At 45.9% G+C, this 16898-nt stretch overlaps 1 protein-coding gene across 1 annotated transcript; it reads left to right on the top strand.

Moving 5' to 3' along the window:
- Positions 1-434: 434 nt before the first annotated feature.
- Positions 435-10549, top strand: LOC116520535 (stonustoxin subunit alpha-like). The gene is made up of 3 exons (XM_032234779.1): positions 435-480; positions 8063-8194; positions 8808-10549. Exons 1-3 carry the CDS (start codon positions 435-437, stop codon positions 10547-10549), a joined length of 1920 nt encoding a protein of 639 aa, XP_032090670.1.
- Positions 10550-16898: the final 6349 nt, after the last annotated feature.

Consider the following 16898-nt stretch of genomic DNA (forward strand, 5'->3'; position numbering starts at 1 on the left):
GAATTGAACCTATTGTTTCTACCATCTTCACAAATTTCACTCTGAATTGCATGTTTTTTAATTGTGTAGTAATGAATTTCCATTTCAAGTTGTCAAAGGCCTTTTGGGCATCCCAAAAAAATCAGTGCAACTTGCTTCCTGGGATGTGCTTAATAATATTCTAGTGTGTTTATAATTATTTTCATATTATTTTTCAATTGTTGTTTTGGAAGAAATCCATTTTGGTCTGTGTGAATAGTTTCATTTAGTTTTTTAAATATCATTCCGCAATTATGGATGTAAATATTTTGTAGTCTGTTTTCAATAATGAAATGGGTCTGTAATTTTTTATTTGTTGGTGGTCTGAATCTTCTTTGGGTATAAGTGTTATGTATGCTTCCATCCATGTTTTCGGTAATTTAGCCTCTGTAAGGGCTTCATTGTACAAATCCAGCATGACTGTTTCTATGGGTTCCTGTATGTTCCTGTGGAGTTCAACAGGTATTTCCCATCTGGGCCCGGAGTCTTGTTATTTTTGTGTCTCTTCACTGCCTCCGATAATTCCATCATTGTCATTTTTCCATTTAACATTTCTCTTCATCTCCCCAATTTTTTAAAAATTCATCTTATTGAAGTATTGTTTTCATGACTGTATAATTTTTCAAAGAAACTTTGTATTATATGTTTTTTCTTCCCTCTGGTGTTGTCTGTTTCCCTTTTCATCTTGTAATTGATGTATTATTCTCTTCTCTTTTTCTTTTTTTCAGTTTGTGGGCTAACCATCTCCCCGGCTTCTTTGCATTTTCAAAAAAAAATTGTTTACCTTTTTTAAGTTTCTGAACTTAAACTCTCCTTGTGTCATCAAATTAAGCTTATGTTTTATCAAATCCTTCTTTTCCTTTATTTTGATTTTTTTCTGGATCGTTTTGCAGATCCGCTTCCAGTTTTTTTTAGTTCTTCCTCTAATAGTTCTTGTTTTTGTTTCTGTTTCTTGTTTTTTCTTGCCAAATATGCTATTGTCAGTCCTCGAATGTTTGCCTTTGTTGTATCCCACAAATTCTGTAATGTTTTTTCTTCTTCTTTTATTTACTTCAAAGAAGAGTTTCATTTCTTTTTCTACCATTGTTATGTATTCTTTACCTTTCAATATATTTTGGTTCATTGTCCATCTCTTTTTTTCTTCGGTCGTTTCCATATCACTTTTATAGGATTGTGATATGCCCAGGTGTTAATCATTATTTTAATCTCTTCTCTATTTTTTATTTTCTCTCTTTCGTTTTCTGGACGCCCTGAAAACAAAGCAGAAGACGAGGGTCTCCTTACAATTCCCAGGCTGAGCCTTGAACCCGGGACAGGACGGGCAGAGCAGAGGTCCAGCCTTTGGAGGAAGTGGGCTGCAGCTGATCCCTCTTGCCAGGCTCAGAGGGTCAGGCAGGTAAGGGGCTTCCCAGGGTCTCCTGATTTAAGGAAGACCCTCTGCTTCCTCCGTCCTTTCCCCCAGCCTCGCAGGCTGGAGCAGGCCCTGAAGAAGACCTTAAAGGATGGGGAGGAAAAGTCCCAATTTCAGGGAGGCTTTTTAGGGTGATGAGACTGGCAGATCCACTTGCTGCCCGGTATTCCAGATCCCTCCAACCAGGGGGACCCCACAGGACCCCCAAGTGGGCATTTCTCAGGGCCTCAGGGTGGAGTGGGGTGAGGGCAGAGCTCCTCCTGGGCCTGTGGTGGGAAGCAGGTCAGGGAGCAGGAGAGAGCAAGAGGCTGGTGGTCTCTGGGAAAAGCCAACGGAGGGATGGGACAACGGAGATCCTAATGATAGGGAAGTCAGTGGGGGAGGGGAGGGAGGCCAATGGGGGGAAATTAGTAGCTGAGATCCTAACATTGGGAAGGGGATCCTGAGATGCTTAGGATCCCGTCTTCCTTGTTAGGAAAGGCAACTTCAGATTAGGGAGGGCGAAACAGATGGCTTAGCAACAAGTGTGGCACAGAAGCACCTGTGTTGTTGTTGTGGGGGATGTTGCAGGTAACTTGGGGAGGGGGAGTTGCTGCTTTTTTGAAGCCTGCTGAATTCTCTTCTGGCAGCCAAATAAGGTGAGACCAGGAATCGAGAGCAGGGAAGGAACATCTTTTTCTGACACCCTCCCCCCAATTATCTTCTCCAATTCCATCTCCCCCACCCACAATTCCAAATTTTTGCCTTCCTAGAGAGACCCCACTTTTCCCTCTTTGCGTGAGATGAGGGTGAGGGGGATTTTCTCCCTGGTTCTAGTTTGCTTTTCTCCTCGGTTGGTTTCCAACAGTGGGTGGAAATTCATCAAGGGGAGAAAGAATTTGGGATTAAGGAGAAACTTCCGAACAGTGAGAACAATTAACCAGTGGAACCACTTGCCACCAGACGCCGTAGGTCCTGTCCCCTAAGGAGGTCCATCTGGTGGGGCCCAGAAGAAGGTCCTTCTCTGTGGTGGTTTCCTCCTTGTGGAACAACAACCCCATGGAGATTAGACTGCCCCCCACTTGGACCCTCTTCTGCAAGGCCCTGAAGACCCCGTTCTGCCCACAGGACTGGGGAACCCAGAGTGGGATGGAGCCCATCAAGCGGCTCATTTGATTGCTTGTTGTCACCAGGAGGCTGAAGGGTTTTTTATTCTTTTATATGAGGTTTCTTTTATGGTGGGAAAGTAGCCCAGATTCTCTGAGAGTCAGTGAGTGGCCATATAAATCTTCTAAAAAAAATTAAAATTATTAGTATTTTTTATTGTGCAATTTCATTTCTTATGTATAAAACTAGCTGAATACCCGTGCTCTGCTATGAAACTCTGTGAGTGGGCTTGATAAATCAACACTTACAGCTTGAAAATTAATGAGTAATTATCATATATAGCTATATTTTTTTTATTAGTTCATCATCCGTCCCTAAAAATATCTGGTCCAGTTCTGAAGGTTCTTTAGAAAATCCAAACATTTTGGGGTCTTTCTTGTACCTTGATTGTATTTGCATAAGTGGCCACCTAGCCAAATCAATTCCTTGATTTTTCAGCTCCTGTTTCGATTTTAATTCCCTTCTTCATTTAGGATATCTTTATATCTTGCCATTTTTTTCCAATTCAAGAACATTTGGATTAGTGCTTCCATCGTGGATAAACAGACGGGTATTTTCCTGCAATGTTTCTCCTTAATTCTTCTCCATGCTAAAAGCAGAGTATTTCTGATATAGAGTCTTTGGAAATACTTGTGAATTTTATTTTTCCCATACCACTTAAATGCCACCCCAATTGTAAACCATGTCCTTCTAAAGTCAATTGGAATTGGAATTGGAAAGTTTATTTATAGGCCGCCCTTTTCCCTGGGGGGACTCAGGGCGACTTACAATTCATGGGGAGGGGAATACAAACAGTGAGACATAAAACAATACATAATTAAGAATAAAACACAACATTCATCATTCGGGTGGGGACAGATTACAATCTAACCCCAGGCCTGATGGGATAGCCAGATCTTAAGGGCTGTGCGGAAGGTCTGGAGGGTGGTGAGGGTACGGATCTCCACGGGGAGATCGTTCCAAAGGGTCGGAGCTACTACTGAGAAGGCTCTCCTCCGCGTGGTAGCCAGTCGACACTGACTGGCAGATGGAATCCGGAGGAGGCCTAATCTGTGTGATCTAATTGGTCGCAAGGAGGTGATTGGCAGGAGGCGGTCTCTCAAGTACCCAGATTCTTTTCTTCCTCAAGTTAACCCATTATTTCACCTATATAAGCACTGAGGCGTGGGAGTACTGCTCCCAATCAGGTAACTCACATCCCTGTTCATTTTTAGTTTCCTGTAGCATTTTCAATTTTATTTTTGCTTTTTTTCCCCCTTGCAAAATAAACTTTATAATCAATTTGTTTAGATCCTCAAAGAACTTTTTTTCTAGTTTTGTCGAAATTGTTTGGAACAAAAATAATAACTTTGGCAAAATATTCATTTTTATTGTAGCTATTGAATCTCCCCGTGGAGATTCGCACCCTCACCACCGTCCAGGCCTTCCGCACGGCCCTCAAGATCTGGCTATCCCGTCAGGCCTGGGGATAGGACTTTACTCTCTCCCCGCCCGAATGTTGAGTGAATGTTGTGCTTTTATTGCTAATTTTTTTTTAAACTCACATTTTCTTTTATGTCTTGTCTTGCACTCCCCTCCCTCATTATTGTAAGCCGCCCTGAGTCCCCTCAGGGAAAAGGGCGGCCTATAAGTGTTTAATAAAACCATAAAAACCATAAAAACCATATTCTTCCAACCATTGAAAACTGTAGGTTTTTCCATTTCTCCAGTCTGACTTTATTTGAGAGGGCCCGCAATTTGGGGGTCCTCCTGGATTCACAGCTGACACTGGAACACCATTTGTCGGCTGTGACCAGGGGAGCCTTTGCCCAGGTTCGCCTGGTGCATCAATTGTGGCCCTACTTGGATCGGGAGGCACTTCAAACGGTCACTCACCCCCCTAGTCACCTCAAGGCTGGATTACTGCAACACACTCTACATGGGGCTACCCTTGAAAAGTATTCGGAGACTGCAACTAGTCCAGAATGCAGCCGCGTGAGCGATATTGGGTGTTCCTAGGTACACCCATGTTACACCTATCCTCCGTGAGCTGCATTGGCTACCTATTGGTCTCTGGACGCAATTCAAGGTGTTGGTTATAAACGTTAAAGCCCTACATAGCTTAGGGCCAGCATACATGCGAGACCGCCTACTGCCACATTCCTCCCAACGGCCGGTGAGATCCCACAGGGTGGGCCTCCTTCAGATGCCGTCAGCCAGACAATGTCGGCTGGCGGCTCCCCGGAGGAAGGCCTTCTCTGTGGCTGCTCTGACCCTGTGGAATGAGCTACCCCCAGAAATCCGGACCTTACCCATTCTCATGGCCTTCAGAAAAGCTGTTGAAACCTGGCTATTCCGGCAGGCCTGGGGCTGTTGACTGCATTGCTGAGGTCCAGCCCCGATAAAAACAAATGTATGTGTGTTGATTTTAACCTGTTTTTATTTTTTTATTTTTTTACTATTTCTTTTTTTCTTCGTTGTAAGCCACCCGGAGTCCTCCGGGATTGGGCGGCCTATAAATCGTATAAATAAACAAACAAACAAACAAATAAATAATAAAAATAAATAAATAAATAAATAAATTTGTTATATTAATTTAAAATAATTATCTTCTTCTCAGTGATTTTATTTTTCTGTTTATTTGTAAGATTCTTTACCAGCATCTTGGCCTTTTCTTGGTTTATTTTTAATCCTGCCACTTCAGCAAAATCTACTATTAGGATCCCGTTTAGATAGATATAGATAGATAGATAGATAGATAGATAGATAGATAGATGGATGGATGGATGGATGGATGGATGGATGGATGGATGGATGGATGGAAGGAAGGAAGGAAGGAAGGAAGGAAGGAAGGAAGGAAGGAAGGAAGGAAGGAAGGATGGATGGATGGATGGATGGAAGGATGGATGGATGGATGGATGGATGGATGGATGGATGGATGCATCCAAAGCACCACAAGGCAGGAGAAGAAACAATGGATGGAAACTTATCAAGGAGAGAAACAGTGAGGACAATTCCTAATAGTGAGGACAATTAACCAGTGGAACAGCTTGCCACCGGAAGCTGTGGGTGTTCCATCACTGGAGGTTTTAAAGAAGAGACTAAAACCTCCAGTGATGAAGCATCCACAACTTCTGGTGGCAAGCTGTTCCACTGATTAATTCAATCTATCCATTCATTATCTTTCCCCCATTCTTCTTTGCCTTCTTCTTTAAATTTCTGCTTCTCTGGGTTCAGAATTCTATTTAGGCTTGATTTTAATGATTTATGCGAGAAGCTGGAGCCATCTTAATCTTTTGCAGAAAAAAAGTGGGGGGAGAAAACTTCATATTTCCCAGTTCTTCATTTTGTTGTTATTTTTTTTCCTTGCTACTTTTCACCTCTCGTTAGTTATAGCTGCTCAAAATATTTTAATTGGAACAAGCCTGCATACAGCCAAACTCGGGTATGTTTCCTCTTCTCCTCCTGCTTTTCCAAGTTATGATTTATGGCAGTTGGTTAATTAGAATTTCCCACACAGGCAAGATTCGGTTATCGGTTGTCAGTGAGGAGATAGTGCTTTTTTCTTGATCTTTCTCCCTTGTTGCATTCCACCATTCATTAATTGGGGTTGCTTAAGATATGTTAGTTAAAAGAAACTCGGATGAAGCAAATCTTTACGCTTCTAGACTCCTTTAAAAACACAATCTTTTCAAGTGGAAAACCAAAGTGTTTGGGTGGGTTTGTCACTTCTCTGCTTTCTCCCTTTCAATCCGAATTCTTTCAAACAAATGGCTTTTGTGGGGGGCTGGTGTTTCAACCCTCCATTTTCCTTTTCTTTTTTTCTTTCTTTTTGCAAAAATCCCAATCTGACCATCAATATTATTTATGCTCTCAAGATTCTTTGCCTTTTCCAGGTTTTGATTTATGACTGTGGGTTAGATGAATTTTCTTACTGGTCTTTCAACTCTTCCACACCCTCCTGTTCAGTTGCTTTGGCTGGAAGCCAGCTTCTTCTGCAGCCATCTTGCCATGCTGCCACCCCACTCCGATTCAGAGGGCAAATCTCCGACCTGCGAGGGACCTGTTTCCTCCCCCTGGGTCTGATGAGACACTGCCCCTTCTCCCCCCCCCTCCAGGGTGGTTCTGATTTAAAAAAGATCTCGGAATTGGTTTGTCAGACAGGGTTCATGTGGGAGTCTTGAGAGCTCAGCCCCTCCCCCACATCTGTCCAGCTGGAGAACTTCCGGTCGACTCCCCAACAGGACTTTCTGGAGTAGGGTAGGGTAGGGTAGGGTGGGGTAGAATAGAATAGAACAGAACAGAACAGAACAGTACAGAGGTTTAGTATAGCATATAGAGAAGAGTTTAGAGTAGAGTAGAGTAGAATAGAACAGATTTTATAGCAGCATATGAAGTAGAGTTTAGAGTAGAGAAGAACAGAACAGGAGTTTATAGAGTAGAGTTTAGAGTAGAGCTTAGAGTAGAATAGAGTAGAATAGAACAGAGACGAGCAGAGCAGAAAAGAACAGAATAGAATATAACTGGAAGGGACCTTGGAGGTCTTCTAGTCCAACCCCCTGCTTAGGCAGGAAACCCTACACCAATTCAAACAAATGGTTATCCAATCTCTTTGTAAAAACTTCCAGTGTTGGGGCATTCACAACTTCTGGAGTCAAGTTGTTCCACTGATTAATTGTTCTAACTGTCAGGAAATTTCTCCTCAGTTCTAAGTTGCTTCTCTCCTTGATTAGTTTCCACCCATTGCTTCTTGTTCTACCCTCAGATGCCTTGGAGAATAGCTTGACTCCCTCTTCTTTGGGGCAGCCCCTGAGATATTGGAAGACTGCTAACATGTCTCCCCTAGTCCTTCTTTCTATTAAACTAGACATACCCAGTTCCTGCAAGTGTTCCTCATATGTTTTAGCCTCCGGTCCCCTAATCCTCTTTGTTGCTCTTCCCTGCACTCTTTCTAGAGTCTGTACATCTTTTCTACGTTGTGGTGACCAGAACTGAATGCCGTATTCCAAGTGTGGCCTTACCAAGGCCTTATAAAGTGGTATTAACCCTTCACGTGATCTTGATTCTCTCCCTCTGTTTATGCAGCCTAGAACTGTGTTGGCTTTTTTTGGCAGCTGCTGCACACGGCTGGCTCCTATTTAAATGATTGTCCACTAGGACTCCAAGATCCCTCTCACAGTTACTACTATTGAGCAACGTACCACCTGTACTGTACCATTTTGTTAGATAGCGCCCAATGTTCACTACTATTAAAAGGATGTAATTAAAATGATCTTTACCTGAGAAGTTGGCGATTTTGGCCACTCAAAGGCTTCTGCATTGCCACCAGTTGTGCTCTGGGACTGCTGCTCCTACCCCAAGGGTCTCTGTGGAGTGTTCCTTTCTCAGCCAACCCAGAACGTGGACCACGATCAGTGGGGGGAATGTGGCTTCTGCCCACATCCTGCATCTCCTCACAGTGTCAACTGTCAGTTTTTGCCTCTTCCAGATGTTTCTCCTCTCTTGTAGGGCAGCAGAAGCATCAGCAGCTGCAGGAGATGAGCATGGCCCTGGAAGAGGACATCAGAGAGATAGCCGCCCTGGGCCGCCCCTTCCAGCTGGGGATGTTGTACGACTGTCGCAAGGATGCACTCATCCCAGGTAGGAGAGGGAGGAGAGGATGATGGGTCTCTGGAAGGACAGAGGGAGGGAGAGAGACAGGCACTGCCATCAATGTGCAGCCTCAACCCAGGGACAGAGTTGAGCTCCTGGGTGCATAGCCTGCTAGTAGCAGCTAGCTAAATAGGACCTCCTAGCTGGGAATGCATATCCAACCCTTCACCAAGGATGCAGCCGGACTGGCATTGATTACCCAACATAGAATGGTTCCCCCCCCCCAGAAGCACCGAAATGGTTTGGGAAACAGCTAATAAAAGAAGTCTAGGGACCCCCATAGAATGGTGAACTCAGGGATAAACTTCTGAAGTTGTGGAGCAGGTGACTCTGAATGCTTCATGAAAACATAGTTTCCCCAGGGAGTTGCGGATCTTTCTTGAAATCAATAGATGCATAGCAATTCCCATCCCTCTCTACTCAGTCAAAAGCCTTTGAAATGTTGCCATGTTTCTCTGGTGATGATTGGACATAAATGGGGGAACCCTCCAGGGGGAAGATGTCTCTATTGCCCCTCCTCTCTGGAGCTTCTCTATCCAATAACTGGTATTTTCAAGGTCTGGTTTCAATTCATCCTCCTATTTTCTTGTGCTCCGTGCAGGTGCCACCCTTTGGGACTACAGCTCTCTTCAGAAGGACCTGACCATCAAGCCTCAGCCCAAGACTGAATCTGAAATCATTGCATCTGACAGCATTGATGATAAGGCCTCCGCCCTGAAAATCTCAGCCTCCCTCAAGGCCAGTTTCCTTGGGGGGCTGGTTGAAGTGGGAGGGTCAGCCCAGTATCTTCATGACACCAAGAAGTCCAAGAAACAGGCCAGAGTCACCCTTCATTACAAAGCCACCACCAAGTATGAACAGCTGACTATGAGCCACCTGGGAATCCAGAATGTCTCTTACCCAGCAGTCTTTGAGCAGGGAACAGCCACCCACGTGGTCACCGCCATCCTCTATGGAGCCCAGGCTTTCTTTGTTTTTGACCGAGAAGTTTCTTCAACGGAGACGGTGAAAGATATTCAAGGAAGTCTACAGCTTACAATCACAAAGGAAATATCTATCGGAGGAGAAGCAGAGGGCAAAATGAATGAGGAGGAGAAAGCGAATGCTCTGAGGTTTAGTTGCAAGTTCCACGGAGACTTTTCTTTGGAGAAAAATCCAGTGACTTTCCAAGATGCCATTAAGGTTTATGAAACTCTACCAAAAATGTTAGGGGAACATGGGGAGAAGGCTGTGCCTATGAGGGTCTGGCTCTATCCACTGAGCAAGCTGGACTCCAGAGCAGCTAAGATGGTCCGTGAGATCAGCCTAATGTTGATCTTTGATGCTGAAAAGATCTTGGAGGAACTCAATGAAATCCAGATGGAAAGCAATGATCTAGCCATTGATCCCATTGCTGAGAAATTCCCTGAGATCAAGAGGAAGATCCAGCAGTTCAAGGATCTGTTAAAGCAACACAGGCAGATTTTCCAGAAACAGCTGGGCAGAATGTTGCCTTCCATTCGGGGAGGAGGGCAGGAGGAAGGGACCCTGGTGGACCTCTTGATGTCTGTCACCCAGTCACCCTTCAACAGCCGAAGGCTCCATGAATTTCTGGACTCCAAGAAAAGAGAAATTAACCATGTCAACTCTTGCCTGACTATTCTAAATAATATGGAAGTGATCTCATCTGAGAACAAGCTGGAAAAAATAGTTCTTGACCCCCAGAATGAATATGTGGTCTCCTTTGTATTCACTTCTTTACATGAAAAGGAGCCATTTCTCTTGAATTTACAGGACTGGCTTCAGGAGCAATTCTCACAAGAATCGACTAAGTCCACAAAGTCCACTCCTGAGGTCAAGAAAGGCCTGGCCTGGTTTGAGGACAAGGAGGGGACCCACAATGATCTCCAAGCTGCCAAATCCATCAGGGACTTTTTCAATATCAATCAACCAAATGAGAAGGTTCGCTTTATTGTGTCCTCTCTCCCAGATGCGGACACCCCAGGAGCCTCCACTTACCTTTATGAAGATGGAGAGCTGGTCAGCAAGAACTTTGAGTTGCCCTCAAAACCTCTCCCTTTGCTGATCAGTGAACTGAGACACGACAGCATTCGGCTGAAGTTTCAGCCAGCTGAATATGGAAAGGCTGCAATCTCCAGCTATCTGGTAGAGTACAAGGTTGCAGGGGAAGAAAACTGGAAGACCATGAGGACAGAGGATGCCAGGGAGATGTTCCTGCTGAAAGATCTGTCTCCAAACACAGAGTACCAGTTCAAGTACGCTGCTTGTTGCAAGATAGGCCTTAGTAAATCCAGTGACCTGAGCTCACCCATAAAGACTAAGGTGACCAGATTTTCAGATTAGTAAAGAGGGACTCCTTTGACCGGAGGGGTGGGGGTGCTTGATTAAACATTTTATACGGAGCAACAAAAATATTCATACAATGCAAAAATAGTATTGCAATGTTTTTTTTTAATTTCAACATAACTACAATTTACAAATATAAATTGTAACTGTTGCCAAACATCAAAATTTTGATCGCGTGACCATGAGGATGCTGCAACGGTCGCTAAGTGTGAAAAATGGTCATCAGTCACTTTTTTCAATGCCATTGTAACTTTGGTCACTATACCACCTTTCTTGCCACAGTTCTTAAGTGAATCTTAAGTGAAGATGTTATATCTTAAGTGAATCTTAAGTCTTAAGTGAAGATGTTATACAGTAGAACCTCTGGTCACGAACGCTTCTGACCAAAATATTCACATTCTCCCCGCTGCTGATTTCCCCTTCTGCACCATTTTTTTTTGTAAGCGCCAAATTTCCAAAATTAGGTTTGATTCATGACCAAATCAGTTTGCGACCAAAGTTATGGAACGAATTATGGTTGTGACCAGAGGTTCTACTGTATTCATGCCTTTACATACTCTATATCACCTCAAAATGTTGCACAGCCTTCATAAGTTTTTAATACAGATAAAATTAAATACAACATCAAAACCATAAAAAAGTAAAATTAACCTGGCTGGAAAATCCTATGCCTGTCTTGCTATTATTACTGACACTCTTGCTGCAGTATTTGATGGCTAAAAGAAAAAAATATACTGTTAAAGTGTGTATTATGTTCACTCCCATGTCTTGTCTGCTGCGTTGATTTTGAATTCATTAAAAGAGCTTATTTTACATCAAATCCCTCTCATATTATTCTCCTATGTTCAATAAACCCTAAGAGACAGCATACTATACTGTACTGTACATCCCTGCTGCCCCAGGCATCATCTCACAAGAGTGATCCACATTCCTTTCCTTCACATACTGATGGGGATGAATTTTCCAAAACTGGCATTTGTGTTTTGTTGTACTAATCTAATGGATTAGATATACTGGGGGCAGGAGACAGAGGTCAGCAAATAGTAAAAAAACAAAAAAAAAAAAAAACTAAGTGGGATCATTGGGTCCTGTTTAACTAGGTCACATAAACATGGTAAATGCATTATTTATATCTGCAGGATGCATGAAAACAGGGTGTCAGCACCTCTCCATTTAGTAATTAGGAAAGAAGACCATGAGACTCCATTTGTGGAAAATCAAATGTACTTTTACTAATTAAAAATGGTTAGAGAGCGGTTGCATAGCAAAGTCTGGTTAATTAGGCGCGAAAGCAGTTGATATATAAAATAGCCCATTCCACACCCCCTGGCATCATAGGCCTAGTCCAATCATAAGTCCTTCAAGTGTCAGGGGTGAGATAACTTCAAAAGACATCACGAAGATGGAATGTCGGTGCCGTTAATCCAGGCGGGAAACATCCACGCATGCGTAGTCTGTCCATCCAAAGACCTCCAGAATCTTCCTCCAGCACAACAAGTAACCCCACCCAAATACTATGCCCTCCCTCCCCATTTCAATGGCAGCTGAAGCAACAGCAAAGCAGAAGCTGACACAGGGTTAATAGCGATGAATTATTAAATTGATGATGCCTATGAATATCACTTGTTTTGGTAACTGCTACTTGCTTTTAATTTACTTCACAATATTTAACTGAGCTAAATCATTGTAAAAGGAAATTCTACAGTTCCTAAAAGCAAAGTTCCTAAATCAGATTTTGAAATTCCCTGGTGTTTTAAGGAAAAGTTCTAAGGTTTATAATAATTTCATAGGAATAATATCCCCACAGGAGTCTCTGCCTCTTCCCCTGAAGAGCATACCGCATCGTGCAAAGCTTTAAGAAATTCCCCGGGGATCCCCATCCGGCTTTTAGCCAGAAAAAGTTTTTTTTTCCTTCTCTCAAGTCGCGCAACAGTTCTCAGCAAAGCGCCTCGAAGTTACAGGTTGTTTTAAATCGCCTTTCAGCCGCTTGTCTGCGGACAGGACCGGCAGCCTATTTCTGCGGAGCCTCAATTTTGCTCTTACATATCCCGTGTTTACAAGATTTTCTCCGGAGCTGATCACACTGATCCAACCTGACAGCAAGCTCCACCGAGCTCAAGGAGGGATACCCCAGCGCCTAATACTTGCAGGACAAACCAGTGAAATCCCAGACACGACTTTCCACTGCAAAAAAAACCATTCCCCAAAGCCAGAGCACCGGGAAACCTTTCGCAACAGGCAGCAAACAACTAAATACTTTCACTCCTCGGAGCGTTCGCAACTTCACTCCTTCCAATTTCTCGGCCCAGGAGTCTCGCCGGGCTCCGCCTACCCCGGGCCCCCATCGGTCCAGCGGGCCGAAGAACGCGAGAGGGGTGCGGTTGGGAGGCAAAAGCGCCGAAGAAGGACTTTCTAGACTAATTTGCAGACCGAGCGTCCTTCGGCCTGTTTGTTATTGCAACATAGGCTGCCCTATGTTTAAGGTGACCAGATTTTCAGATTGGTAAAGAGGGACACCGTTCTCTTTTTGGGGTAAGGAGGAGAAAGGACAAAAAGGAGAAAGAGGGAGAAATGGCTGCAGGGAGAGCGGCGCCTGAGAGAAGCGGGCAAAAAAAGAAAAGAAAAGAAAAACCTTCCGATGGCTGAGCATCTTGGCCCGGGACCGAGCCTCCTCCTCACCGCGCTGCCTGCAGAAAAACAGTGTGCGTCAGCACGCGCACATGCAGAAGGGGAGGGAGCCGACCAGAGAGAGGGAAACCACTGCCCTCTAAAGGCCACATCGGGAACAACACTTCAGAGAAATAAAAACTTTTTTTAACGGCATCCTTTTTAAAATTGTTTTCTTTCTTTTGGAAAATCGGGACTTTTTGAACATGCTGCGGGGCACGGGACAAATCATTAAAAATCGTGATTGTCCCGCTGAAAGTGGGACGTCTGATCATCTTACCTATGTTGGCAAGGGCGGTTTCTGTGCTAGGGGGACATTGGCTTTCCCTGCTTTGCATCGCAACCCTAGCGTGACACAGCTCGGTGATGAGCAGCCGGGGACAATTATCGGACGGGGGAGTGGCTGGAGCGAACGAGCGAGCGTGCTCCGTCCCGGTGGGTGCGTGAGCGGAGCACTTTTCCAGCGCTCCTGTGCCTGGAGAGCTCTGTCTGCATAGGAGCAAATGTAACAGCAATAACAAATGTGAAAAGAAAGGAAACAAAAGGATTAAAAAACAGAAGTCACACAAAAGCACAAAAAAGCCCTTATCATTTAAAGATCATATCACTTAAAGATTGAGCAATGACACAAAACATAAAAACATTTCTATCCAATATCTCTATCTAAAAAGGCACTCATTTTTCCAGAGATATTAATTTATTACAAATTACTTCCTTGATATAATAAAAATATAGACAAACTCAACTGCCAGCTCGGCTACTGACTCGAGGAGCGAGGGGAGGGATGCTGCAACGCAGTTGGGAGGCAGGTACGTTAGCAGCAGACCCACTTGACCCTTGAGGTCCAACTTTATCAGCAGGGACTCACACCCGACAAGCTCCGGAGCAGGGACCCTACGAGGTAACAGAGACTCCCGGATGACAATAGCCACACCGCCACCCCTTCCCTGGGCTCTCGGCTGATGAAGCACCTGAAATCCCTCTGGGCACATCTCTACGAGGGGGACTCCTCCTTCTGTGCCCAGCCAGGTTTCAGTAATACATGCCAGGTCTGCCCTCTCGTCAACAATTAAGTCCCGGACGAGGGGAGCCTTGTGAACAACAGACCTGGCATTTAGCGACAGCAGCCTGAGACCAGGGTCCTGAGTACTCGCGCCATCTGGTCTTGGAGTGGGACTCATAGGGCCGGAAGGAGGGATCTCTGTAATGTAGCGAACCCTCCTTCCCCGGTAATGGCTAGCCCTAAAGTCCCCGCCATGTCTGCCCCTCCCTGTAATGACCGTAATGCTCCGACCCACTCCCATAGCAGTAGTCCCCCCAACCGCCCCACTGACCCCCGCCTTCCCCAGCAGGCCCTCCGAGTCAAACATTCTCATTTATCCACCCTAACAATCCCCACGAATATTTAAAAAAACATATAAAAATACAATAGTAATAGAACAGTAAAAGTGGGCTCATTCATTCAGCACAGACAAACCTCATGCACTCATCATACCAGATAAAAATTGCGCGGTTGTGCGGATTGGTGAAGGCTTATATAAAAGGTCTTAAAAGTTTGGCCTTCGTGTTAGCAGAGTCTGATAGGAGTCCAGTAAAAATAAATATGGTCCGGAAATGTAATGTAATGGTCCAGAGAGAAGTACTAGTGATGGCCACTGGAGGGAGACCAAGTGCTCAACACACTGCCTCTCTGATGTAATAGTGGCTGGCGATGATGATGATACTTGATAGTCTACAGAAAAAGTGCTAGCGGTGGCCACTAGAGGGGGCCCGAATTCACAGCCAACACAGCACTCTCGAAGCAGTGGTAATCGCAATGGTGGCAGCTGATGATAATGGCTGCCACAGGGAGCCTGTAGCTGAGTTCTTGAAGCTTTACTTTTACACCAGGGCAGATGGACAAGCCGTTTAGAAACCTGCTGGAACAGCGGCAAGATCGGAGAGAAACGCCGCTTCAAAATGCAGGGGGGGGGGGTATCAGTAAAGCTATAGCGGAAGCAGGAAACCCGTTCCTCTGCCTCCCGGTCCCAGTCCCAGTCCAGTCCTAACATCTCTCCTGGATCTCCCACCTCTTCTTCGGGGCATAAGCCGACCCCACAATGTTGTCCCGTTAGTAAGGGGGTTCGGCACCCTTCCAAACCACGGTGCCGTAGCCTCCGCCTCTCGCACCCAGCCGTCACCGCCGCTTCCCAGCTGATCAAAAAAGCCGATGTAACAAACCAAGCCAGGGAGGATATCGTCGTTCTAGAGCTGTCCCTGGGGCCGCCTAGAGGCGACCCCCTCCTAAAAACGACCACCTCCCTGGAAGGGCTGAAGGCTGGCGCCCAAAAAGAACCCCCCGGTTACCATATTAGGGGTCTTGGGCGCCGCAGTTAGTGTCGTCTCATCTTCAGGCATTCAGAGCGGCGGAATCCGGCAGCCATTCTATTCTCACGCAGGGAAAGGGAGGGGGCCTTCCCAGGGCCAAGGGTTCAGGAGAGCCGCTTGCTGGTTGCCTTTACTAAAGTCTTGCCCTACCTGGTGAACAGGATGACGCCGTGCTCCAGGGGGCTGTTGCTCACTTTCTGCCAGCTCTCCCAGATCAGCTTCTGATCCGCGCTGGAAAGTCAGCCGCGCTCCATTTTTCTCCCAGAGCGAAGTGCCAAAGGGGAGCAGCAGTGCCGTTTCGGGAGAAAGCTCCACTCGCCGCTCAAAGGCTCGGGCTGCCCCCGGAGGAACAGGTGGCGCGGATCCGGATCCCCGAGCAAATAATAAACAAATCCACACGTGGGGCTTGACGGAGCTTTGAAAGCCGCTTTCTCGCCCGGAGCTTCCCTTCACATCTCTGGAACGGCTTGGCTCCTTTCCTTTTTTTTTTTAGGACGCCCCTCCATTGGGAGGAGGAGGAGGAGAGGCTCCTTCCCTGCCCAGAGAAGGAGCCCGAGCACTCCGGGGAAACGCCATGTTGTTTCTCGGAGCCACCACAGAGAGAGGACCCCAGATCCCGCGCCTCCTCGCCTGGCTCTTCCTGATCTCCGATCGGGAACGCGGCCCTGCCCTGCCCCCGTCTCGCCCAAACGGGCACAAGGACGCGAGCGCCTCTCCTCGACGGCAGCACCTTCCCAGCCTCCAGTGGCAACAACCTGGCCACGGGCGCTCTTAAAGGCACAGAGCCCTCTTTCAGTCCCGTCGAAAACAATAGCCCCCAACATATGCCAACTCTGTGTTGTGGGGGGGGGTGTCTCTCTGTCCCTGGTGTTGCACTCGTCCCGAATTAGGGGAGGTCTTTTGACTACTTTTACTTTATTTTATTTATCCAGCATTTGAGAGGCTGCCACAAAGAGGAGGGGGTCGATTTATTTTCCGAAGTACCAGAGGGCGGGACGGGCTGCCGCTGGAGTTTACCTTCTTGGCAATCGGCCTGCCTTCTGCCCTCCCGCATTCCCCACCTAGGCAACCCTGATCAATCCCCCCTCCCCATCTGCTGCAACGATTGATTACTCCTCGAAAGGCTGCCCTATGTTGGCAAGCGTGGTTTCTGTGCTAGGTGGACTTTAGCTTTCCCTGCTTTGCATCGCAACCCTAGCGTGACACAGCTTGGTGATGAGCAGCCGGGGACAATTATCGGACGGGGGAGTGGCTGGAGTGAGCGAGCGAGCGTGCTCCGTCCCGGTGGGTGCATGAGTGGAGCACTTTTCCA

Source organism: Thamnophis elegans, chromosome Z (genome assembly GCF_009769535.1).
Source record: "Thamnophis elegans isolate rThaEle1 chromosome Z, rThaEle1.pri, whole genome shotgun sequence".
NCBI classification, from domain to species: domain Eukaryota; kingdom Metazoa; phylum Chordata; class Lepidosauria; order Squamata; family Colubridae; genus Thamnophis; species Thamnophis elegans.

Coding starts and splice junctions, on each gene's coding strand:
- LOC116520535 (XM_032234779.1), top strand. CDS start 435: ATGACTGTTTCTATGGGTTCCTGTATGTTCCTGTGGAGTTCAACAG. Junction 481..8,062: donor GTTCCTGTGGAGTTCAACAG/GTATTTCCCATC, acceptor CCTCTCTTGTAG/GGCAGCAGAAGCATCAGCAG. Junction 8,195..8,807: donor CAAGGATGCACTCATCCCAG/GTAGGAGAGGGA, acceptor TGCTCCGTGCAG/GTGCCACCCTTTGGGACTAC.